The sequence below is a fragment of the Coregonus lavaretus genome (assembly GCF_964263955.1).
Source record: "Coregonus lavaretus genome assembly, contig: HAP1_SCAFFOLD_315, whole genome shotgun sequence".
In the NCBI taxonomy this organism is placed as follows: domain Eukaryota; kingdom Metazoa; phylum Chordata; class Actinopteri; order Salmoniformes; family Salmonidae; genus Coregonus; species Coregonus lavaretus.
The window spans coordinates 441,877-467,485 of NW_028165262.1; the positions used below are offsets into that span (position 1 = coordinate 441,877).

The 25,609-nt window shown below is 47.4% G+C and overlaps 1 protein-coding gene across 1 annotated transcript; it reads left to right on the forward strand.

Moving 5' to 3' along the window:
* Positions 1-411: 411 nt before the first annotated feature.
* rab8b (RAB8B, member RAS oncogene family) lies at positions 412-25,609 on the forward strand. Its single transcript, XM_084191192.1, has 8 exons — positions 412-654; positions 11,182-11,242; positions 13,146-13,206; positions 17,960-18,037; positions 20,204-20,293; positions 20,688-20,753; positions 20,879-20,929; positions 21,078-25,609. The coding sequence occupies exons 1-8, from the start codon at positions 531-533 to the stop codon at positions 21,168-21,170; spliced, it is 624 nt and encodes a 207-aa protein (XP_084047318.1). The 5' UTR covers positions 412-530; the 3' UTR covers positions 21,171-25,609.

Here is a 25,609-nt window from a genome sequence, read left to right on the forward strand (position 1 = left end):
CTGGTAAACAGGAAGAGTTGAAGAACAGTGTATTGTTATTGCAAAGCCAGTTGGGTTAATTTTCACAGGGATTTGATGACGTATTATCTCGTATCCCTCAGTCAACCATCTGTGTTTATGGAAGGTCACTTTGACCTATATAATATCCTCAAACATTTGTCAGCTGATTCAGTCTGGAGTTTTGTAATTGGGGGAAAATTCTCAGTGTGACAATATTACTACCAATCTGTCAACCCAGAGGAGAGGATGCTTCCGGGTTGTCAGAATTGGCTACATAAAAAACAAAGTATGATTCTGACTTTGTGGCTGTGGTAACTAGTGACTACCGCGCTTCCGTCCTAGGTTCCTTAGCTTCCGTCCCGCCTCCTCTGTGTAACGTCACTAAACTAACGCCTCGTTTCCTCCCTGGACTGTATGGCTGGTTAGTGTCGGGTCGGAGAAGGTGTCGACAGCAGCGGATAGCTACAAAGTGTTTGCTACGTTCCAGACAGTCTAGCACATTTCGGGAAGAAAGAAGCGAGGGTGAAGAGATGTCGAAAACCTATGATTATCTTTTTAAATTGCTACTCATCGGGGACAGCGGTGTCGGCAAGACATGTCTCCTCTTCCGATTCAGCGAAGATGCGTTCAACACTACCTTCATATCAACAATAGGTCCGTTTCTCTTTCTAAAATTGAGTGGGGTTTTGAACAACGGCATGCTGCTGAAAATGCTACATTACCTATAATTCTCTACTGTATGCTGTTGACAGTTAGTGGAACGAATTGGCGACAGGAAGCGGGCCTAGAATCATCACATCTTGCGCCAATTCAGAAACAGTAAATGGTTTGTTATATTGAAGAAGAGCTCTGTCATTCATGTTTAATACTGTAGGCCTATTTCTATCACACTGCTAACTCTGTAAACTAAGCTGCCATCTATTTTCATGGGCTCCTATTAAAGACCTGTTGGCTGTCAGACAGCTTGATTGTCAGCTGTAGGGGGCCTCATGCATGACACTGGCAGTATTCCTGACCTGGGCTTTGTTTTATCAGACGAAGAACATAACATTATACCGGTAACTGCCAAAATAATGGAAACACGTGAGTAAATGAGGGATACAAAGTATATTGAAAGCAGGTGCTTCCACACAGGTGTGGTTCCTGAGTTAATTAAGCAATGAACATTCCATCAAGCTTAAGGTCATATTATTATTATGTATGAAAATGCTGGGCAGGCCATTATTTTGGCTACCATGGCTATGCCCCCATAGGATGACAATGCCCCCATCCACAGGGCACGAGCGGTCACTGAATGGTTTGATGAGCATGAAAACGATGTAAACCATATGACCATGGCCGTCTCAGTCACCAGATCTCAACCCAATTGAACACTTCTGGGAGATTCTGGAGCGGCGCCTGAGACAGCGTTTACCACCACCACCATCAATAAAACACAAAACGATGCAATTTCTCGTGGAAGATTGGTGTCGCAACCCTCCAATAGAGTTCCAGACACTTATAGAATCTATGCCAAAGTGCATTGAAGCTGTTCTGGCTCGCGGTGACCCAACGCCCTATTAAGACACTTTATGTAGGTGTTTCCTTTATTTTGGCAGTTACATGTGGGTATTGCTAATTTATTCCATTGTCTGTCCTACAACTCCAAGTGTCTGTATTCTGGGTGTGTAAATGGACCCTAAACTGGAGGTGATTGTATGTCTTTTTACCTGGAAGTTTGACTAGGTGGATGTACTAGATGTATGTCTCCACTCCGTTCTTTTGTTGTGGCAGAGTGTTGCCTTCATGGTTGGAAAAAAGAGAAACCACTATGGTTATGTTGGGGAGTTTCTGGTGTTAATTAATAGGAACCTTCTTTTGACATGACAGTTGGACTTTCAATTTGAGTGTATCTGAAATGGGGAAACCCCTTCACTGCTGCTTTTCTTCCAGTAACCTTTGGGTGGTTGGAGTGTTCATCGCATGTACTTAACTCAACAATGATCAATTTAAACAGCACAAAGGTTATGTTTATGACAAAAAAAGGTTCAGAGATAGCAGATATTCTATACTTTCCCCCTCGTAAATAAACGGAGTGTAAGCGAAACACACATGTAAAGGACGCATGCTGCTTGCTAAGTGAGTACCACAGGTAAAGGACGCATGCTGCTTGCTAAGTGAGTACCACAGGTAAAGGACGCATGCTGCTTGCTAAGTGAGTACCACAGGTAAAGGACGCATGCTGCTTGCTAAGTGAGTACCACAGGTAAAGGACGCATGCTGCTTGCTAAGTGAGTACCACAGGTAAAGGACGCATGCTGCTTGCTAAGTGAGTACCACAGGTAAAGGACGCATGCTGCTTGCTAAGTGAGTACCACAGGTAAAGGACGCATGCTGCTTGCTAAGTGAGTACCACCGCCCTCTTGAAGCGTCTTACCTGTCGGCGCCACGCAAAAAGCTAGCTATTGGCTGGCGCAAGTGGGGACACTTCAGGCTGAGGAGAAGGTTTCACACATCCCCCCCACACACAAACCCCTGTAAGTGTGGAACGACACTTCAGGCTGAGGAGAAGGTTTCACACATCCCCCACACACACAAACCCCTGTAAGTGTGGAACGACACTTTTCTGAACGTTTCTACTCTGTTTTGAAAACGAAGTCACCATTTACTCCCAAACAACTGATCCTCATTGGTCATCGTCATTCATCGAAACGTTAGTCTGTGTTGTTTGTGAACTAGGGCCAACTGGAGAAAAAAAGCAGCAGTTGTTTGGTGACTCGTCGTCATTAATGAGGTCATTCCTGTGGGTAGAATAGAAGTCCGGGAAGGTGTTCATTACTTCAGACTGGGGATTCGTCCCAAATGACACCCTATTCACTTTTATAGTGTGCTGCTTCTGACTGGAGTTCCATATGGCTCTGGTCAAAAGTAGTGCACTATATAGGCCATTTGGGACGCATCCCGGGTCTGCTCTAAGGCTCACCCTGGGACTCTGTTGGAATGAAACAACAGCAACGTGGAGCTCTGGGACTCTGTTGGAATGAAACAACAGCAACGTGGAGCTCTGGGACTCTGTTGGAATGAAACAACAGCAACGTGGAGCTTTGGGACTCTGTTGGAATGAAACAACAGCAACGTGGAGCTTTGGGACTCTGTTGGAATGAAACAACAGCAACGTGGAGCTTTGGGACTCTGTTGGAATGAAACAACAGCAACGTGGAGCTTTGGGACTCTGTTGGAATGAAACAACAGCAACGTGGAGCTCTGGGACTCTGCTGGAATGAAACAACAGCAACGTGGAGCTTTGGGACTGTTGGAATGAAACAACAGCAACGTGGAGCTTTGGGACTCTGTTGGAATGAAACAACAGCAACGTGGAGCTTTGGGACTCTGTTGGAATGAAACAACAGCAACGTGGAGCTCTGGGACTCTGTTGAATAGAGTAGAAACAACAGCTTTTTAACTATGTTAGGTCCCAAATTAGTATTTAGCGAGGCGATCGGTTTAAGATTTTCCGAAGATTGCTTGAATTTTTATTTTTTTAAAGTTCTGTTTTATGGAGTCATTAAGAGAGATTGTTCAGCTTTTCTCACCAACCCCTGCTGTCTGTATGACTCCCTCTTCACAGACTAATATAGGAAGTTACACTACCCCAACAATACACTATATATATATATATATATATATATATATATATATATATATATATATATATATATATATATATATATATATATATATATATATATATATATACACACACACGTATGTGGACACCCCTTCAAATGAGTAGATTTGGCTATTTCAGCCACATCCGTTGCTGACAGGTGTATAAAATCGAGGCTTGTTAGTTCCAGTGAAGGGAAATCTTAACGCTTCAGCATACAATGACATTCTAGACGATTATGTGCTTCCAACTTTGTGGCAACAGTTTAGGGAAGGCCCTTTTCCTGTTTCAGCATGACAATGCTCCCGTGCACAAAACGAGGTCCGTACAGAAATGGTTTGTCGAGATTGGTGTGGAAGAACTTGACTAGCCTACACAGAGCCCTGACCTCAACCCCCATCGAACACCTTTGGGATGAATTGGAACCCCGACCTCACTAATGCTCTTGTGGCTGAATGGAAGCAAGTCCCCTCAGCAATGTTCCAACATCTAGTGGAAAGCCTTCCCAGAAGAGTAGAGGCTGTTATAGCAGCAAAGGGGGGGTTCAGAAGTTCCAAGTATCTTTTATTTGATTCATGCTACTGAATGATAGACAGAAGAAGGCTAGAATCCACTACTAGGGACTATGTTGGTCTGAAATGACAGCCCTGTGGGCCCTAGTCAAAAGTAGTGCACTATAAAGTAGTGCACTATTGAGGGAATAGGGTGCCATTTAGGACACTGTGTGTTTCACCACCACCCAAGTTCCCAACATAATAACCTCTCTCAGACCTCCTGTCTGTCTGCGTTCCAACTGGCACCCTATTTCCTGGTATAGTGCACTACTTTTGACCAGGGCCTATAGGACTCTGGTCGAATAGGGTGCCATTTTTAGGATGCTCACCTGAGTTTCCTTTGCGTCACAGAGGACAAGGTTGTTGAATTGTTTTCGGGAGCGGCGAGGAGAAATCCTCCTGAGTGAAACAGGAAGTGAGAAGTTACATTTTGTCTCCGAAACAGGAAGACGTTCGCTCAGAGAGCAGAGAAGAAGTGTATGCAGGCGGAACTCCTCTATTCTACAGACGCAGCAGCAGTGGTCTAGTTTTAAGGTCATGTGACCTAGTCTGTCCTGTTTCAATTCTGCTGTCTGAAGCGGAGACCAAGACATAGGTGACATGATGTTGTGTGTGTGTGTGTGTGAAGCAGCACAGTTCTCACACTCCGTAAAGTTCTGTGTTGTTATTGTACAGGATGAATGCTGGGAACTGTATGACTAAGATGGGGAATTTCGAATGAGCCCCGACTGCACAGTACGGTATTAGTGTTGGGGAATTTTAAAGGGTGAATGTGAAACGAGCCCCTACTCAGTCTGTAGACAATGGACTGTAAAAACAAGAAGCGGCACTGTCATAAATCTCCTCTGTCTCGTGAGCGATCAGCTGACCAGCTGTTTGTAATCAGGGTGGGGCGCAATTGTGTACGTGTACATACGTACGCTCTGTGTGTGTGTGTGTGTGTGTGTGTGTGTCACTCACATCTCTTCCTGTGTGTGAGGCCTGAGCAGAGAGGTCAGTGACCTGAGGGTGGGCTCTGCTACAGCCTGTACCGCTGCAGGCTTCCCTAATCACCACCACTAACCAGCCCCCCCCCTGGCCAGGCCCTGGTTCCTCTTCCTGGACACAAGTGATTTGGTTGGGAGGGAAAGGGCCCTGTTGGAGCCAGGACAGAGGGGGGTGGGGGGGAAAGGGAAAAGTCTCCTCTGACGTACTGACTGACTGACTGCCAGTAACCCCACGCAGTGCAGAGCCACCCATGCATCTCTCTTTGCCTTCCCCTTCAGGCCCAGCAGAATGCTCCAGCCACCAGCCAGCCTCCGTCAAAAGAACGGAAGTTGAATCACAGCCATTGGAATTCACCAACTGTGGAGTGAATTCACTAACTAGAGAATTCTTCCATTGTTGTGCCTTTTTTCTGTCAGTACTACTGGGGGAGGATAGTTACTTCAGTTTTTGTTCTGTTTCAGACATTTTTCTGCCCTAAACATGGTTGAAGATGGTAAGAAAGCCCCCTGTATGGTATTTAGAGGACAGAAAGGAAACGAAGCTAGCTGCCGTGTCGTCCGTATCCTGAAGTTCTTGGAATATAGTTTTTTTTCCCTGTAGAGGCAGGAAGGGAAGTCTGTGTAGTTACGGCCTTGCTACACTATAGCCGTCGGGCGTCCGGCGTTGCCATCAGCCGTTCAGGAAATGCATCCTTTTGAAATCAATGAAAGATGCTTCACTGCCCGTGTTGCGCTCGCATTGTGTCACGTCCAATGGCAGCGTCCAAGCTCAATAATCGGCGAGGTTCAATTCTCGATGACTGACGCCCGTTCATTCTATCTTGTGAATTGAAATAATGAAAAATAAAAGTGGATTTTGGTTGCATATGTCCTCGACTAGACACCACTGGTTGCGTCCTCCGCCAGACACCACTGGTTGCGTCCTCCGCCAGACACCACTGGTTGCGTCCTCCGTCAGACACCACTGGTTGCGTCCTCCGCCAGACACCACTGGTTGCGTCCCCCGCCAGACACCACTGGTTGCGTCCCCCGCCAGACACCACTGGTTGCGTCCTCCGCCAGACACCACTGGTTGCGTCCCCCGCCAGACACCACTGGTTGCGTCCTCCGCCAGACACCACTGGTTGCGTCCTCCGCCAGACACCACTGGTTGCGTCCTCCGCCAGACACCACTGGTTATTTTACTAACATTTCTGAAGTCAAGAAGGTACTACTACTAGCTAGCTAGCTACATTGTTTAGATTCACAATGTAAACAAAAACAACTTGTGCAATTTGAGGATCATTTAGTAAGACCATTATAAATACATGAATGAGTATGTGTGAAACTAGACCAAAGCTGTTGTACTGACGCATAATGGAAGGATATGGTGCAGTACAGTAGGGGCAATAGAGTAAAGATGCCCTCTCCTCTCCACTCCTCTCCTCTCCCCTCCTCTCCTCTCCTCTCCTCTCCTCTCCTCTCCTCTCCTCTCCTCTCCTCTCCTCTCCTCTCCTCTCCTCTCCTCTCCCCTCCTCTCCTCTCCTCTCCTCTCCTCTCCTCTCCTCTCCTCTCCTCTCCTCTCCTCTCCTCTCCTCTCCTCTCCTCTCCTCTCCTCTCCTCTCCTCTCCTCTCCTCTCCTCTCCTCTCCTCTCCTCTCCTCTCCTCTCCTCTCCTCTCCTCTCCTCTCCTCTCCTCTCCTCTCCTCTCCTCTCCTCTCCTCTCCTCTCCTCTCCTCTCCTCTCCTCTCCTCTCCTCTCCTCTCCTCTCCTCTCCTCTCCTCTCCTCTCCTCTCCTCTCCTCTCCTCTCCTCTCCTCTCCTCTCCTCTCCTCTCCTCTCCTCTCCTCTCCTCTCCTCTCCTCTCCTCTCCTCTCCTCTCCTCTCCTCTCCTCAGGTAGAATATATCACATTGATGAAGCGCTGATAAAGCAACTCCACCATGTATAGTGGAGGTGCAGAGTTAGTTAGAGCAGCAGTGGCTATTGTAAAGACCCCGTATAAACCCTAGGATACACACCAGTTTCTCTACAACAGGAATGTGGCCTAGTATCCTCATCTTCCACTAACTCAAAGTAGTAGGCTATTCAACATATAGAAAGCAGTAGAGCACTGAAACAGAAGACATGTCTCATTTGCTACATAGACCACTTTATTTAATTCAATTCAATAGAGCTTAATGTATCCCCTCAGGGACAAGCGTTCTAGTATCTGGTTAGTATCTGGTGTAATGGTGGGTCTGTGTTCCTGGTAGACTGCTCTCTACAACCTGCTGTGGTGCTCTGCTCTGCTCTCTACAACCTGCTGTGGTGCTCTGCTCTCTACAACCTGCTGTGGTGCTCTGCTCTGCTCTCTACAACCTGCTGTGGTGCTCTGCTCTGCTCTCTACAACCTGCTGTGGTGCTCTGCTCTGCTCTGCTCTCTACAACCTGCTGTGGTGCTCTGCTCTGCTCTGCTCTCTACAACCTGCTGTGGTGCTCTGCTCTGCTCTCTACAACCTGCTGTGGTGCTCTGCTCTGCTCTCTACAACCTGCTGTGGTGCTCTGCTCTGCTCTCTACAACCTGCTGTGGTGCTCTGCTCTGCTCTCTACAACCTGCTGTGGTGCTCTGCTCTGCTCTCTACAACCTGCTGTGGTGCTCTGCTCTGCTCTCTACAACCTGCTGTGGTGCTCTGCTCTGCTCTCTCAACCTGCTGTGGTGCTCTGCTCTGCTCTCTACAACCTGCTGTGGTGCTCTGCTCTGCTCTCTACAACCTGCTGTGGTGCTCTGCTCTGCTCTCTACAACCTGCTGTGGTGCTCTGCTCTGCTCTCTGCAACCTGCTGTGGTGCTCTGCTCTGCTCTCTACAACCTGCTGTGGTGCTCTGCTCTGCTCTCTGCAACCTGCTGTGGTGCTCTGCTCTGCTCTCTCAACCTGCTGTGGTGCTCTGCTCTGCTCTCTCAACCTGCTGTGTTGCTCTGCTCTGCTCTCTACAACCTGCTGTGGTGCTCTGCTCTGCTCTCTACAACCTGCTGTGGTGCTCTGCTCTCTACAACCTGCTGTGGTGCTCTGCTCTGCTCTCTACAACCTGCTGTGGTGCTCTGCTCTGCTCTCTGCAACCTGCTGTGGTGCTCTGCTCTGCTCTCTGCAACCTGCTGTGGTGCTCTGCTCTGCTCTCTACAACCTGCTGTGGTGCTCTGCTCTGCTCTCTGCAACCTGCTGTGGTGCTCTGCTCTGCTCTCTACAACCTGCTGTGGTGCTCTGCTCTCTACAACCTGCTGTGGTGCTCTGCTCTGCTCTCTGCAACCTGCTGTGGTGCTCTGATCTGCTCTCTACAACCTGATGTGGTGCTCTGCTCTGCTCTGCTCTCTACAACCTGCTGTGGTGCTCTGCTCTGCTCTCTACAACCTGCTGTGGTGCTCTGCCCTGCTCTCTACAACCTGCTGTGGTGCTCTGCCCTCACCACTTCCTCTCCTCTCAGTGAGCCTGCCTACCTGCATCACCCTCCATCTGCAGCTGCGTCCTGAATGGCACCCTATTCCCTATTTAGTCAACAGTAGTGCACGATATATAGTGAATAGGTTGCCATTTGGGACTCGGGACTGTATCGAAGCCCTCCAGCTAGCTAGCGCCAGGCTAGCTCATTATGTTTTAATATGAACACTTGTTCTAGGGACAGACTGATAATTGAGCAGGTACCCACTTTCCTCTCCTATTACTGGCTGGTGAAGTGTGCTGTCCCTCAGCCCTCAACAAGGACTATTCTGATGGGAGCTCCTCTGGGATCAGGTTACAGAAGGACACCATAGCAACCTTTTTTATGTGCCAATGGATTTCTGCACACAGAACCGACACTTTTCAATAAGATAAACTGTTTGACTGGCTGCTTTTTAGGGGATACAGTTATCATCATCGCCATCACTACGGCCATGAAAGTGATAAGGTCAGGTCAGTTGAATGGGGCAACGGCACCAGCTGCTCTCAGGACAGGCTTTATTTAGCTGTGAGGGGCCACAGTGTATCCAAGGGGGGTGAGGTTGTCTACCCTGGGCCTGAATAGTCTGTCCTACCCTGGGCCTGAATGGTATGCCCTGTCCTACCCTGTGCCTGAATGGTATACCCTGTCCTACCCTGTGCTTGAATGGTATGCCCTGTTCTGCCCTGGGCCTGTCCTGGCCTGTATGATCTTCCTGCCCTGCCCTGGGCCTGTCCTGGCCTGTATGATCTTCCTGCCCTGCCCTGGGCCTGTCCTGGCCTGTATGATCTTCCTGCCCTGGGCCTGTCCTGGCCTGTATGATCTTCCTGTCCTGCCCTGCTGTCTGTTCTGTTGCTGTGTGGGTAAATAACTGTCCTTGCATCATAGGGCCAGGAAGACCTTTTACAGTGAGTCTGTGGGTCTCCCTGAAGCAGGTCCAGGACCAGGCAGACCTTTACAGTGAGTCTGTGGGTCTCCCTAAAGCAGGTCCAGGACCAGGCAGACCTTTACAGTGAGTCTGTGGGTCTCCCTAAAGCAGGACCAGGCAGACCTTTACAGTGAGTCTGTGGGTCTCCCTGAAGCAGGTCCAGGACCAGGCAGACCTTTACAGTGAGTCTGTGGGTCTCCCTGAAGCAGGTCCAGGGTCAGGCAGACCTTTACAGTGAGTCTGTGGGTCTCCCTAAAGCAGGTCCAGGACCAGGCAGACCTTTTACAGTGAGTCTGTGGTTCTCCCTGAAACAGGTCAGAGGACCAGGCAGACCTTTTTATTGGATTGGCTACAGATCACTCCAGAGTGCGTCTCAAATGGCACCCTATTCCCTTAATGTGCCCTAATCTTGCCCTGGTCAAAAGTTGTCCACTATAAGGAAAAGGGGTCCATTTGGGGACGTATCACAATAGATCCTCCCAGCTCTGGATGACCTTTACTCTGATCAGAATGACTTCTACACCATGACTGGATGACCTTTACTCTAATCAGAATGACTTCTACACCATGACTGGATGACCTTTACTCTGATCAGAATGACTTCTACGCCATGACTGGATGACCTTTACTCTGATCAGAATGACTTCTACACCATGACTGGATGACCTTTACTCTGATCAGAATGACTTCTACACCATGACTGGATGACCTTTACTCTGATCAGAATGACTTCTACACCATGACTGGATGACCTTTACTCTGATCAGAATGACTTCTACACCATGACTAGATGACCTTTACTCTGATCAGAATGACTTCTACACCATGACTGGATGACCTTTACTCTGATCAGAATGACTTCTACACCATGACTGGATGACCTTTGCTCTGATCAGAATGACTTCTACACCATGACTAGATGACCTTTACTCTGATCAGAATGACTTCTACACCATGACTGGATGACCTTTACTCTGATCAGAATGACTTCTACACCATGACTGGATGACCTTTACTCTGATCAGAATGACTTCTACGCCATGACTGGATGACCTTTACTCTGATCAGAATGACTTCTACACCATGACTGGATGACCTTTACTCTGATCAGAATGACTTCTACACCATGACTGGATGACCTTTACTCTGATCAGAATGACTGAAAAGCTTGGCTCTATTCCGAGGTTTTCTTAAAGTTCTTGGATACTTAATAGGAACTTACCTTCAGTACTCAAGGCCTTTAAGAGTGTTAATAGGTGCCAATATGGTCCATCATGTGAAATTCAATGCCAGTGACGTCAGGGGACTAAAGCTAGCCCCCCCAGCTAGCCCCCCCAGCTAGAGCCCCCCAGCTAGAGCCCCCCAGCTAGAGCCCCCCAGCTAGAGCCCCCCCCAGCTAGAGCCCCCCCCAGCTAGGCCCCCCCAGCTAGAGCCCCCCCAGCTAGAGCCCCCCAGCTAGCCCCCTTCTAGAGCCCCCCCAGCTAGCCCCCCAGCTAGAGCCCCCTTCTAGAGCCCCCCCAGCTAGCCCCCCAGCTAGAGCCCCCAGCTAGAGCCCCCCCAGCTAGCCCCCACCCCCTGCCTCAGATGTAGTTTAACACTTTAGAAATGTTTTTCATCCGTTTTTTCTCTGATTTCAGGTATTGACTTCAAAATCAGGACGGTAGAGTTGGATGGAAAGAAGATCAAGCTCCAGATATGGTGAGTTCGCCCGGCTACCCAGACTCCTCGCTCCTGCCAAACGCTACGCCACGCCAACGGACGTTAGTGAGTACCAGTGGGCCACTTGCAGTGTGGTGTTGACTGCCTTGTAGTCAGCGATAGCTTGGAGAGCCTCCGTCAGCCCTGAGTGTTCCACACGTGTGCGTTCATGTGGTAGAGCGTTCAGCCGCGTTCGGCCGCAACACATTTGGCCTACTTATTGATCCCCTATCCAGAGCAGTCACTCACATTTACATTTTTAGTCATTTAGCAGACGCTCTTATCCAGAGCGACTTACAGTTAGTGAGTGCATACATGATTTATTTTTATTTTTCATACTGGTCCCCCGTGGGAATCGAACCCACAACCCTGGCGTTGCAAACGCCATGCTCTACCAACTGAGCTACATCCCTGCCGGCCATTCCCTCCCCATACCCTGGACGACGCTGGGCCAATTGTGCGCCGCCCCATGAGTCTCCCGGTCGCGGCCGGCTACGACAGAGCCTGGATTCGAACCAGGATCTCTAGTGGCACAGCTAGCACTGTGATGCAGCGCCTTAGACCACTGCGCCACTCGGGAGCGCGCCACTCACACTAGGAACCACTGGTCATATCACTGTCTGACACGCTTTAGAGGGAGAACCTGTAGTTACTATACCAACATGGTTGTTACACTGTACTGACGTTGTACTCTCTCTCCCAGGGTAGTGTAGTAATGCTGTAGTTACTATACCAACATGGTTGTTACATTGTACTGACGTTGTACTCTCTCTCCCAGGGTAGTGTAGTAATGCTGTAGTTACTATACCAACATGGTTGTTACACTGTACTGACGTTGTACTCTCTCTCCCAGGGTAGTGTAGTAATGCTGTAGTTACTATACCAACATGGTTGTTACACTGTACTGACGTTGTACTCTCTCTCCCAGGGTAGTGTAGTAATGCTGTAGTTACTATACCAACATGGTTGTTACACTGTACTGACGTTGTACTCTCTCTCCCAGGGTAGTGTAGTAATGCTGTAGTTACTATACCAACATGGTTGTTACACTGTACTGACGTTGTACTCTCTCTCCCAGGGTAGTGTAGTAATGCTGTAGTTACTATACCAACATGGTTGTTACATTGTACTGACGTTGTACTCTCTCTCCCAGGGTAGTGTAGTAATGCTGTAGTTACTATACCAACATGGTTGTTACACTGTACTGACGTTGTACTCTCTCTCCCAGGGTAGTGTAGTAATGCTGTAGTTACTATACCAACATGGTTGTTACACTGTACTGACGTTGTACTCTCTCTCCCAGGGTAGTGTAGTAATGCTGTAGTTGCTATACCAACATGGTTGTTACACTGTACTGACGTTGTACTCTCTCTCCCAGGGTAGTGTAGTAATGCTGTAGTTACTATACCAACATGGTTGTTACATTGTACTGACGTTGTACTCTCTCTCCCAGGGTAGTGTAGTAATGCTGTAGTTACTATACCAACATGGTTGTTACATTGTACTGACGTTGTACTCTCTCTCCCAGGGTAATGTAGTAATGCTGTAGTTACTATACCAACATGGTTGTTACGTTGTACTGACGTTGTACTCTCTCTCCCAGGGTAGTGTAGTAATGCTGTAGTTACTATACCAACATGGTTGTTACACTGTACTGACGTTGTACTCTCTCTCCCAGGGTAATGTAGTAATGCTGTAGTTACTATACCAACATGGTTGTTACGTTGTACTGACGTTGTACTCTCTCTCCCAGGGTAGTGTAGTAATGCTGTAGTTACTATACCAACATGGTTGTTACATTGTACTGACGTTGTACTCTCTCTCCCAGGGTAGTGTAGTAATGCTGTAGTTACTATACCAACATGGTTGTTACACTGTACTGACGTTGTACTCTCTCTCCCAGGGACACAGCAGGTCAGGAGAGGTTCAGGACCATCACCACAGCCTACTACAGGGGAGCTATGGTAAGAACCGTCCACTGTCACGTCTCCACAAGGTCACAGACGGAAACGGCACAGATCAACAACACGCCTGGAGGTTATCGCGTGTGCGTTCAGTATGGGAGTCAACTTTTAATAATGAATTGGATCCTAATGTCTATCTGCCTCCCGGTCAATACCAAACAGTCCATCTACTAGTTAAACTAGATTTATCGATGCACTGCTTGTTAACACTGAGGTCCGTCTTACAGATTTGTATGCTCTATGTGAGCGGTCAAAATCACTGAATGCCCAGTTTGATAGGAGACTGTATACACAGGGAGGACCCAAGCCCATGGATGTATTTACACAGAGAGAGAACCGCTAGGATACAAGGGAAAGGTTGGGTTGGGTTGGGTTGGAGGGATAGCCTATAGTATGTTTGGAGAACCAACACCCACTTCATCGTCATGGTGATGCGGCCGGTGACACTTTGCTTCTTGAAAGTCCAATATCTTGAAAACTTGACTGCTGACATGCAAAACATTTTGGGACTGTATAAACAGTGGACTAATAAAAAAATATAGATTGTTTTTGAGTGGAGTTTTCCTTTTAAGATGTGTGTTGTCCCCAGGTAGTTTAAGACGTGTATTGATCCCCAGGTACAGTGAGGGGGAAAAAAGTATTTGATCCCCTGCTGATTTTGTATGTTTTCCCACTGACAAAGACATGATCAGTCTATAATTTTAATGGTAGGTTTATTTGAACAGTGAGAGACAGAATAACAACAAAATAATCCAGAAAAACGCATGTCAAAAATGTTATATTGATTTGCATTTTAATGAGGGAAATAAGTATTTGACCCCTCTGCAAAACATGACTTAGTACTTGGTGGCAAAACTCTTCACAGAGGTCAGACATTTCTTGTAGTTGGCCACCAGGTTTGCACACATCTCAGGAGGGATTTTGTCCCACTCCTCTTTGCAGATCTTCTCCAAGTCATTAAGGTTTCGAGGCTGGCGTTTGGCAACTCAAACCTTCAGCTCCCTCCACAGATTTTCTATGGGATTAAGGTCTGGAGACTGGCTAGGCCACTCCAGGACCTTAATGTGCTTATTCTTGAGCCACTTCTTTGTTTCCTTGGCCATGTGTTTTGGGTCATTGTCATGCTGGAATACCCATCCATTACCCATTTTCAATGCCATGGCTGAGGGAAGGAGGTTCTCACCCAAGATTTGACGGTACATGGCCCCGTCCATCGTCCCTTTGATGCGGTGAAGTTGTCCTGTCCCCTTAGCAGAAAAACACCCCCAATGCATAATGTTTCCACCTCCATGTTTGACAGTGGGGATGGTGTTCTTGGGGTCATAGGCAGCATTCCTCCTCCTCCAAACACAGCGAGTTGAGTTGATGCCAAAGAGCTCCATTTTGGTCTCATCTGACCACAACACTTTCACCCAGTTCTCCTCTGAATCATTCAGATGTTCATTGGCAAACTTCAGACGGGCATGTATATGTCCTTTCTTGAGCAGGGGGACCTTGCGGGCGCTGCAGGATTTCAGTCCTTCACGGCGTAGTGTGTTACCAATTGTTTTCTTGTTGACTATAGTCCCAGCTGCCTTGATCATTGACAAGATCCTCCCGTGTAGTTCTGGGCTGATTCCTCACCGTTCTCATGATCATTGCAACTCCACGAGGTGAGATCTTGCATGGAGCCCCAGGCCGAGGGAGATTGACAGGTCTTTTGTGTTTCTTCCATTTGCGAATAATCGCACCAACTGTTGTCACCTTCTCACCAAGCTGCTTGGCGATGGTCTTGTAGCCCATTCCAGCCTTGTGTAGGTCTACAATCTTGTCCCTGATATCCTTGGAGAGCTCTTTGGTCTTGGCCATGGTGGAGTTTGGAATCTGATTGATTGATTGCTTCTGTGGACAGGTGTCTTTTATACAGGTAACAAACAGATTAGGAGCACTCCCTTTAAGAGTGTGCTCCTAATCTCAGCTCGTTACCTGTATAAAAGACACCTGGGAGCCAGAAATCTTTCTGATTGAGAGGGGGTCAAATACTTATTTCCCTCATTAAAATGCAAATCAATTTATAACATTTTTGACATGCGTTTTTCTGGATTTTTTGTTGTTATTCTGTCTCTCACTGTTCAAATAAACCTACCATTAAAATTATAGACTGATCATTTCTTTGTCAGTGGGAAAAAGTACAAAATCAGCAGGGGATCAAATACTTTTTTCCCACACTGTATTTAAGTGTGTGTGTGTGTGTTACTATGGAGGGCTGTGTGTGTGTGTGTGTGTTACTATGGAGGGCTGTGTGTGTGTGTGTGTGTGTGTGTGTTACTATGGAGGGCTGTGTGTGTGTGTGTGTTACTATGGAGGGCTGTGTGTGTGTGTGTGTTACTATGGAGGGCTGTGTGTGTGTGTGTGTTACTATGGAGGGCTGTGTGTGTGTGTGTGTTACTATGGAGGGCTGTGTGTGTGTGTGTGTTACTATGGAGGGCTGTGTGTGTGTGTGTGTTACTATGGAGGGCTGTGTGTGTGTGTGTGTTACTATGGAGGGCTGTGTGTGTGTGTGTTACTATGGAGGGCTGTGTGTGTGTGTGTTACTATGGAGGGCTGTGTGTGTGTGTGTGTGTGTTACTATGGAGGGCTGTGTGTGTGTGATACTATGGAGGGCTGTGTGTGTTACTATGGAGGGGTGTGTGTGTGTGTGTTACTATGGAGGGCTGTGTGTGTGTTACTATGGAGGGCTGTGTGTGTGTGTGTGTGTGATACTATGGAGGGCTGTGTGTGTGTTACTATGGAGGGCTGTGTGTGTGTGTGTGTGTTACTATGGAGGGCTGTGTGTGTGTTACTATGGAGGGCTGTGTGTGTGTGTGTGTTACTATGGAGGGCTGTGTGTGTGTGTGTTACTATGGAGGGCTGTGTGTGTGTTACTATGGAGGGCTGTGTGTGTGTTACTATGGAGGGCTGTGTGTGTGTGTGTGTTACTATGGAGGGCTGTGTGTGTGTGTTACTATGGAGGGCTGTGTGTGTGTTACTATGGAGGGCTGTGTGTGTGTGTGTGTGTGTTACTATGGAGGGCTGTGTGTGTGTGTTACTATGGAGGGCTGTGTGTGTGTTACTATGGAGGGCTGTGTGTGTGTGTGTGTGTGTTACTATGGAGGCTGTGTGTGTGTGTGTGTTACTATGAGGGCTGTGTGTGTTACTATGGAGGGCTGTGTGTTGCTGTGTGTGTGTGTGTTACTATGGAGGGCTGTGTGTGTGGTGTGTGTACTATGGGCTGGAGGCTGTGTGTGGTGTTACTATGGAGGGCTGTGTGTGTGTGTGTGTACTATGGAGGGCTGTGTGTGTGTGTGTTACTATGGAGGGCTGTGTGTGTGTGTTACTATGGAGGGCTGTGTGTGTGTGTGTGTGTGTGTTACTATGGAGGGCTGTGTGTGTGTGTGTGTGTGTTACTATGGAGGGATGTGTGTGTGTGTTACTATGGAGGGCTGTGTGTGTGTTACTATGGAGGGCTGTGTGTGTGTGTGTGTGTTACTATGGAGGGCTGTGTGTGTGTGTTACTATGGAGGGCTGTGTGTGTGTTACTATGGAGGGCTGTGTGTGTGTGTGTGTGTTACTATGGAGGGCTGTGTGTGTGTGTGTGTGTTACTATGGAGGGCTGTGTGTGTGTGTTACTATGGAGGGCTGTGTGTGTGTTACTATGGAGGGCTGTGTGTGTGTGTGTTACTATGGAGGGCTGTGTGTGTGTGTGTTACTATGGAGGGCTGTGTGTGTGTGTTAGTATGGAGGGCTGTGTGTGTGTTACTATGGAGGGCTGTGTGTGTGTGTGTGTGTGTTACTATGGAGGGCTGTGTGTGTGTTACTATGGAGGGCTGTGTGTGTGTGTGTGTGTGTTACTATGGAGGGATGTGTGTGTGTGTGTTACTATGGAGGGCTGTGTGTGTGTGTGTGTGTTACTATGGAGGGCTGTGTGTGTGTGTGTGTGTTACTATGGAGGGCTGTGTGTGTGTTACTATGGAGGGCTGTGTGTGTGTTACTATGGAGGGGTGTGTGTGTGTTACTATGGAGGGCTGTGTGTGTGTTACTATGGAGGGCTGTGTGTGTGTTACTATGGAGGGCTGTGTGTGTTACTATGGAGGGCTGTGTGTGTGTGTGTTACTATGGAGGGCTGTGTGTGTGTGTGTGTGTTACTATGGAGGGCTGTGTGTGTGTGTGTGTGTGTGTGTTACTGGTCGATTGTTTGGTCGATAGGCTGTTGGTCGACCAATATTTTTTTAGTCAAGATGTCGCGAATCTCCATTTTTGTACTAACTACTGTCTCCTCCCAGCTGTTTGCTTTGTGTAGGAGTTTAGACTGTGGTCAGTTACACTGCCTCAGAGTTCTAGTAGAATAGTCAGAACAATGTCTATTCCACCTTATTCACGGCTCTGTATCCGGTTAGGAAATGTACTATTGTTATGTTTTGCTTACTAAACAGGTTATATTTGTCAACTTTGTATGTAAATACGTTTTTGGAAAGCATCCTATTATTTTTATTGCGGTAGATTATTCCGGGTTTATATGGGCTTCTGGCTTGTAGTGATGCTGTCAGACAAGCCTTTACACTGACTACAGCACAGACATTTACATCATTTAGCAGACGCTCTTATCCAGAGCGACGTACAGATGAACGTACATTTCACCGGGTCGTGATTGGAATGGCGCTAGGTTGTCTTTTTTTCTATTAATGTCACGGTGTGTCACTTCCTCTGATGTCACTTCCTGTCCTTTGTCCAACAGGGCATCATGCTAGTGTATGACATCACTAACGAGAAGTCCTTCGAGAACATCAAGAACTGGATCAGGAACATCGAAGAGGTATGAAGCTACGGCAGCAGGTAGCCTGGTAGTTAGAGAGGTGAGCCAGTATGAAGCTATGGCAGCAGGTAGCCTGGTAGTTAGAGAGGCGAGCCAGTGTGAAGCTACGGCAGCAGGTAGCCTGGTAGTTAGAGAGGCGAGCCAGTGTGAAGCTACGGCAGCAGGTAGCCTGGTAGTTAGAGAGGCGAGCCAGTATGAAGCTACGGCAGCAGGTAGCCTGGTAGTTAGAGAGGCGAGCCAGTATGAAGCTACGGCAGCAGGTAGCCTGGTAGTTAGAGAGGTGAGCCAGTATGAAGCTACGGCAGCAGGTAGCCTGGTAGTTAGAGAGGTGAGCCAGTATGAAGCTACGGCAGCAGGTAGCCTGGTAGTTAGAGAGGTGAGCCAGTATAAAGCTATGGAAGCAGGTAGCCTGGTAGTTAGAGAGGTGAGCCAGTATGAAGCTACGGCAGCAGGTAGCCTGGTAGTTAGAGAGGTGAGCCAGTATGAAGCTACGGCAGCAGGTAGCCTGGTAGTTAGAGAGGCGAGCCAGTATGAAGCTATGGCAGCAGGTAGCCTGGTAGTTAGAGAGGTGAGCCAGTATGAAGCTACGGCAGCAGGTAGCCTGGTAGTTAGAGAGGCGAGCCAGTATGAAGCTATGGCAGCAGGTAGCCTGGTAGTTAGAGAGGCGAGCCAGTATGAAGCTACGGCAGCAGGTAGCCTGGTAGTTAGAGAGGCGAGCCAGTATGAAGCTACGGCAGCAGGTAGCCTGGTAGTTAGAGAGGTGAGCCAGTATGAAGCTACGGCAGCAGGTAGCCTGGTAGTTAGAGAGGCGAGCCAGTTTGAATCCCAGGTCCCGACGGGAAATATCTGGGGTGAAGTCAGCTGGCAGCCGGCGGGTTGCTGGTATAAAATCTTTAAAATCTTAGATGCCATTGCCTGCCGTTGTACCCTTGAGCAAGGCACTTAACCCCCAACAACGACCACTCCCCGGCGCCCAGCGTGGAAGGCAACTGGACAATTAAATAATAAAGTGATCTTAATCTTAATAAAGCTTTGGAACCCTAGCAGTAATCAGACTGGCCCTAGCAGTAATCAGACTGGCCCTAGCAGTAATCAGACTGGCCCTAGCAGTAATCAGACTGGCCCTAGCAGTAATCAGTCTGGCCCTAGCAGTAATCAGACTGGCCCTAGCAGTAATCAGACTGGCCCTAGCAGTAATCAGACTGGCCCTAGCAGTAATCAGTCTGGCCCTAGCAGTAATCAGACTGGCCCTAGCAGTAATCAGTCTGGCCCTAGCAGTAATCAGTCTGGCCCTAGCAGTAATCAGACTTCTCATTCTGTCTGTCCCTAGCAGTAATCAGTCTTCTCATTCTGTCTGTCCCTAGCAGTAATCCGTCTTCTCATTCTTTCTGTCTGTCTGTAGCAGTAATCAGTCTTCTCTTTCTGTCTGTCTGTCCCTAGCAGTAATCCGTCTTCTCTTTCTGTCTGTCTGTCCGTAGCAGTAATCAGTCTTCTCATTCTGTCTGTCTGTCCGTAGCAGTAATCAGTCTTCTCATTCTGTCTGTCTGTCCGTAGCAGTAATCAGTCTTCTCTTTCTGTCTGTCTGTCCCTAGCAGTAATCCGTCTTCTCATTATTTCTGTCTGTCCGTAGCAGTAATCAGTCTTCTCATTCTGTCTGTCTGTAGCAGTAATCAGTCTTCTCATTCTGTCTGTCCCTAGCAGTAATCCGTCTTCTCATTCTGTCTGTCCCTAGCAGTAATCCGTCTTCTCATTCTGTCTGTCTGTCCGTAGCAGTAATCCGTCTTCTCATTCTTTCTGTCTGTCCGTAGCAGTAATCAGTCTTCTCATTCTGTCTGTCTGTCCGTAGCAGTAATCAGTCTTCTCATTCTGTCTGTCTGTCCGTAGCAGTAATCAGTCTTCTCATTCTGTCTGTCTGTCCGTAGCAGTAATCCGTCTTCTCATTCTGTCTGTCTGTCCCTAGCAGTAATCCGTCTTCTCATTCTGTCTGTCCCTAGCAGTAATCCGTCTTCTCATTCTGTCTGTCTGTAGCAGTAATCCGTCTTCTCATTCTGTCTGTCCCTAGCAGTAATCCGTCTTCTCATTCTGTCTGTCCCTAGCAGTAATCCGTCTTCTCATTCTGTCTGTCTGTAGCAATAATCAGTCTTCTCTTCCTCTGTCTGTTTGTAGCATGCGTCCTCTGACGTGGAGAGGATGATCCTCGGGAACAAGTGTGACATGAACGACAAAAGACAGGTGTCAAAAGAACGAGGAGAAAAGGTATGGAGTTCAGAGTTCAGGCTATCAGGGTCTCTTTGTGTTTCAAATAAGCACTGGCGCGTCTGAGATATCTTGTTGCAGGTGCGTTGGAAACTATTTGATAACATCAGAGAAAAGAGAAACCCCCCCACACTGCTCCTGATAGTATCTTTGTGTAAACGTACTCCCAGTGGTATCTTTGACATACTCGTGATTATACAGCATGATAAATGTCTGTCGTAGCCAGCCCAGTTCTCCCTTAATGATGAAGTAGAATTCCTTTACAACAGAAGGTAACACACGTACGTTCTGGCAATGCCATGTGTTGCATGAGCTGCTGTTGATAAAAGTACATCTGTAACATTCATTACTAACACGAATTGTTCTCATCATTTGTCTGTTGTATTTTGCACAGTTGGCAATCGATTATGGGATCAAGTTCTTAGAAACAAGTGCAAAATCCAGCCTGAATGTGGAAGAGGTGGGTTCTGTCTATGCCATTCATTTATACCCATTTTTAATTCTCCTCCCAATCTTTTCATTGAAACAGGACATTTTTCTCTAATAAACTGTCCCTGAAGTATACATTTTGTTTCTTTTGAACAGTCCTTTTTCACACTGGGGAGAGACATCATGACGAGACTCAACAGAAAAATGGTGAGTTTATGATGCCTAGCAGATGATGCTCATATGATGTACGATGCACACTTATCCAGAATGTAAGTTACAACAGTTGGTGGCCACAGGGGGATCTTAAGAGTGGTAGTTGACCCTTAACCTTTCCCCCTTCTTCCCTCCGCTTTAGAACGACAACAATCCTCCAGGAGGAGGCGGGCCGGTGAAGATCACAGAGAACCGCTCAAAGAAGAGCAGCTTCTTCAGATGTTCACTGTTCTAGTGGATCAATCCTCTCCTTTCCATGGACTGGTACAACCTTTACCTTCCCTGCTGCTTCCCCCCTGAGCTGACCTCCAACCCCTCACCAGGCCTGGCTACCAGGCTACCTACCTAGCACACCTCCAACCCCTCACCAGGCCTGAGTACCAGGCTACCTACCTAGCACACCTCCAACCCCTCACCAGACCTGAGTACCAGGCTACCTTCCTAGCACACCTCCAACCCCTCACCAGGCCTGAGTACCAGGCTACCTACCTAGCACACCTCCAACCCCTCACCAGGCCTGAGTACCAGGCTACCTACCTAGCACACCTCCAACCCCTCACCAGGCCTGAGTACCAGGCTACCTACCTAGCACACCTCCAACCCCTCACCAGGCCTGGCTACCAGGCTACCTACCTAGCACACCTCCAACCCCTCACCAGGCCTGGCTACCAGGCTACCTACCTAGCACACCTCCAACCCCTCACCAGGCCTGAGTACCAGGCTACCTACCTAGCATACCTCCAACCCCTCACCAGACCTGAGTACCAGGCTACCTACCTAGCACACCTCCAACCCCTCACCAGACCTGAGTACCAGGCTACCTACCTAGCACACCTCCAACCCCTCACCAGGCCTGAGTACCAGGCTACCTACCTAGCATACCTCCAACCCCTCACCAGACCTGAGTACCAGGCTACCTACCTAGCATACCTCCAACCCCTCACCAGGCCTGGCTACCAGGCTACCTACCTAGCACACCTCCAACCCCTCACCAGGCCTGGCTACCAGGCTACCTACCTAGCACACCTCCAACCCCTCACCAGGCCTGAGTACCAGGCTACCTACCTAGCACACCTCCAACCCCTCACCAGGCCTGAGTACCAGGCTACCTACCTAGCACACCTCCACACCCTAAACTGGGGCTTGGCCCGGGGCTTGGCCCGACTAGGCTACTTATTGCTGCTGAGCTGGCTGGCTATTCTGTAAGCTACAGAGGAAAGCGACTCGCCGTCCCATTAAACAATGACACATTAGAGAACCAAAACCATTATGAAAAGAAGGAATTCCCCCAATTGTTGTCTTAACTGCCCCCCCCCTCTCCCTTCCCCAAAGGAGTTTGTCTATGGCTGCACCCCAAATGGCACCCTATTCACTATATAGTGCACTATTTTTCACAAGAGCCCTATGCGGGCCCTGGTGAAAAGTAGTGCACTATATAGGGAATTGAGTGCCATTTTGGACACAATCGCAATTCTCCCCCAACAGCTCTGATTGACAGTTGAACCCTGTCTTCTGTGTTCTCTAGTTCCCATGGAAACTCTTTGTTTGTTTGTTTGTTTTGATTAATATTCAACTGAAGCTGCCTTTTTCTCTGTATTCACTTTATGCGCAACTTTTATTTTGTTGAGTGTCTTGTCTTTGTACCTACGTCTTTCTGCGAAGAGATTGACACCTGAAGGATTGGAAGAGTTGTTTTGTGTGGATTTCGGTTTGCTACTAGAGAAGAAAATAGTCTGCTGAGAATTGTAAGTCATCATCACGTTCTCTTTTAAAGTCATGAATGAGCATGACTGGAGGGAGAGATGGGGATTGGCTGCATATACTGGCCAGACTAAAAAGCTAAAAGGAACTGTTTAATATTCAACCAAAGCTGATGGCGTCACTGTGGTGGTTGTTTCACAAATGTCTTTAGTTTTATATCAACTTTATGTAATCGCACTGGAGATCATTATGGATGTTTCAATGATTGTTAAAACACCGCCTCTGTCAAAAAGGAAACTGCAATCAGTCGACGGTGCATCACTTGTCCAGAGCACTGAAGGCTACATTCAGAACCACTCTTCGGAACCACTCTTCGGAACCACTCTTCAGAACCACTCTTCAGAACCACTCTTCAGAACCTCAGAACCACTCTTCAGAACCTCAGAACCACTCTTCAGAACCTCAGAACCACTCTTCAGAACCACTCTTCAGAACCACTCTTCAGAACCACTCTTCAGAACCATTCTAAAGAGTTAAATGATGCTCATTGCTTGGCACTTCAACTGAGAAGATGACGGTCTCAGAATTGGCTTCACTCAATCGAACGTAACGAATGACTCGTTTTTCTGTTGTCACTTAGTCATGCACTTAGAGAAGGTTTCTCAATTACTCCAACTTAAAACCACCGAGTAGCGCGCTACTCAACGTAACTTTTTTTTACAGCTTTAAGTGTCTTTTTAAAGCCTTGAACGTTGTTGTTGTTGTTGTTGTTGTGTTTGAAAGTTCAGACTTTCTTGCAATTTCCATTCACTGAAAACGGCCTTGCCCTCAGTTTGAGTTGACAGTCCTTCCTGAAGAAACAACGTCGACCACCCCGGTAGCAGATACTGACTCATACAAGTGCTTTTGAAAAGTAGCGACAAGCAGGAAACCTCTGGGTTCTGTCGTCGGTGCGTTCATGCAAATGTTATGGTAATTATATATTTTTGTATGGTCTCCTATAAGACATTGGACACTGGCATTACTCTCAACATGCTTGTGAAACCATAAGGTAAACCGCTTTCTGCATGCTTCATTATATTATAAAACTTGTTGATTATGACACTTTTTACAGTTGATATTAATATCCTTATAATATGCTCGCTGTTGTTAAATCTTGTTCTTTTTTACAAATGTTAGTGTTAAACAATGTGTTTACAAAACCACTAGTATTATGCAGATCTCCTGCTGCACTTTGTCTTCTCTTAGTGTGTGTGTGTGTGTGTGTGTGTGTGTGTGTGTGTGCGCGCTTGCGTGCGTGTGTGTGTGTGTGGGCGTCTGTGTGTGTCTGCGCGCTTGCGTGTGTGTGTGTGTGTGTGTGTGTGTGTGTGTGGGCGTCTGTGTGCGTGTGTGTGTGTGTGTGTGTGTGTGTGTGTGTGTGGGCGTCTGTGTGTGTCTGCGCGCTTGCGTGCGTGTGTGTGTTCTGATAAAAGGTGCTTCTAACAACGTGTCATGTGACGGGTCAGTAGCTGATAGTGATTGTGTGTATCGAAGGTAAATCGATGTCTGAACCACTCCATACCAAGATTGTAAAGACTGAAGAAAGCAACTCCAATCCATTTGCAACATAGTGTGTAATGGTCATGATTTGATTGTCATAACGTGTTTTAATATCTTAAGTATTCAAAGTCAAACCATTCTTTATTTAAAGTAATTGTCCAGTGAAAATCTCACTTTTTAAAAGTTCATATTCTGTTAACTCGTATCCAAATAATGTTGACTCGTCCTGTGCTCGGTTTTTTATGGCCAAAGCATCAATTTGAGAAAAAACACTTTTTAAAAACCCAACCTCAAACTTGTATCTCAAACAGACCTTTTCAAACATGCTTGCTATTTCCCCATAGAGGAATCAGCGGTCGACTCACATGAATATTTTGAACGACTGGTATACGCCCACACCATTCTGTTGTAGGGGTACGCCCACACCATTCTGTTGTTGGGGAACGCCCACACCATTCTGTTGTTGGGGAACGCCCACACCATTCTGTTGTAGGGGAACGCCCACACCATTCTGTTGTTGGGGAACGCCCACACCATTCTGTTGTAGGGGTACGCCCACACCATTCTGTTGTTGGGGTACGCCCACACCATTCTGTTGTTGGGGAACGCCCACACCATTCTGTTGTAGGGGTACGCCCACACCATTCTGTTGTTGGGGAACGCCCACACCATTCTGTTGTTGGGGTACGCCCACACCATTCTGTTGTTGGGGAACGCCCACACCATTCTGTTGTTGGGGAACGCCCACACCATTCTGTTGTTGGGGAACGCTCACACCATTCTGTTGTAGGGGTACGCCCACACCATTCTGTTGTAGGGGTACGCCCACACCATTCCAACACAGAAAAGCTGCTTTTTAACATACTTTATTACCCTTTTTTGGAAGGAAAACTATTTCACTCATATTGTAATTAATTATATTTCATAGAAATCTGGAAACACTGGACAGTTACTTTAAAATGATGAAGAATTTTAATTGATAGTCATACGGCGTGACCTGTGTATTGAGATGATGGGGCAGAGACTGATCGTTTAATAATCCCACTTGTTTTGTCGAACGATGCGTGATGGCTTGAGTTACATGTAGTCGATATGTTTTGATAGAGCAGTTCTTGTACTGCAGTGATGGTGAGTATCATGAATTCTCATGCGACCATCATGTAGCATCATGTATGGAAATACAGATATATGCAGACATTCTAGAATACTTTCTATCACGTCGGTGTAACAATGAAAGCATTCCTCCATTGTTTTTGGCATTCTTTCTCTAAGATCCGAAAGACGTGTTTTCAGTTCGGCCTTTCTCCTTATAAACATACTTTGTACAAGCAGCTTGTTAACTTGTCTTCCGCTACTTTTGTCAACTCTGTAACATATCGATCTGATCAGTGTGAACTGATATTGTATAAAAATTAAATAACTTTTGTTTTTTAA

What these genes read in the sequence shown, in the direction of transcription:
- rab8b (XM_084191192.1), top strand. Translation starts at nt 531, where the DNA reads ATGTCGAAAACCTATGATTATCTTTTTAAATTGCTACTCATCGGGGAC. An exon ending in TACCTTCATATCAACAATAG is followed by an intron (nt 655 to 11,181) that starts GTCCGTTTCTCT and finishes CTCTGATTTCAG; the next exon opens with GTATTGACTTCAAAATCAGG. An exon ending in CCAGCCTGAATGTGGAAGAG is followed by an intron (nt 20,754 to 20,878) that starts GTGGGTTCTGTC and finishes TCTTTTGAACAG; the next exon opens with TCCTTTTTCACACTGGGGAG.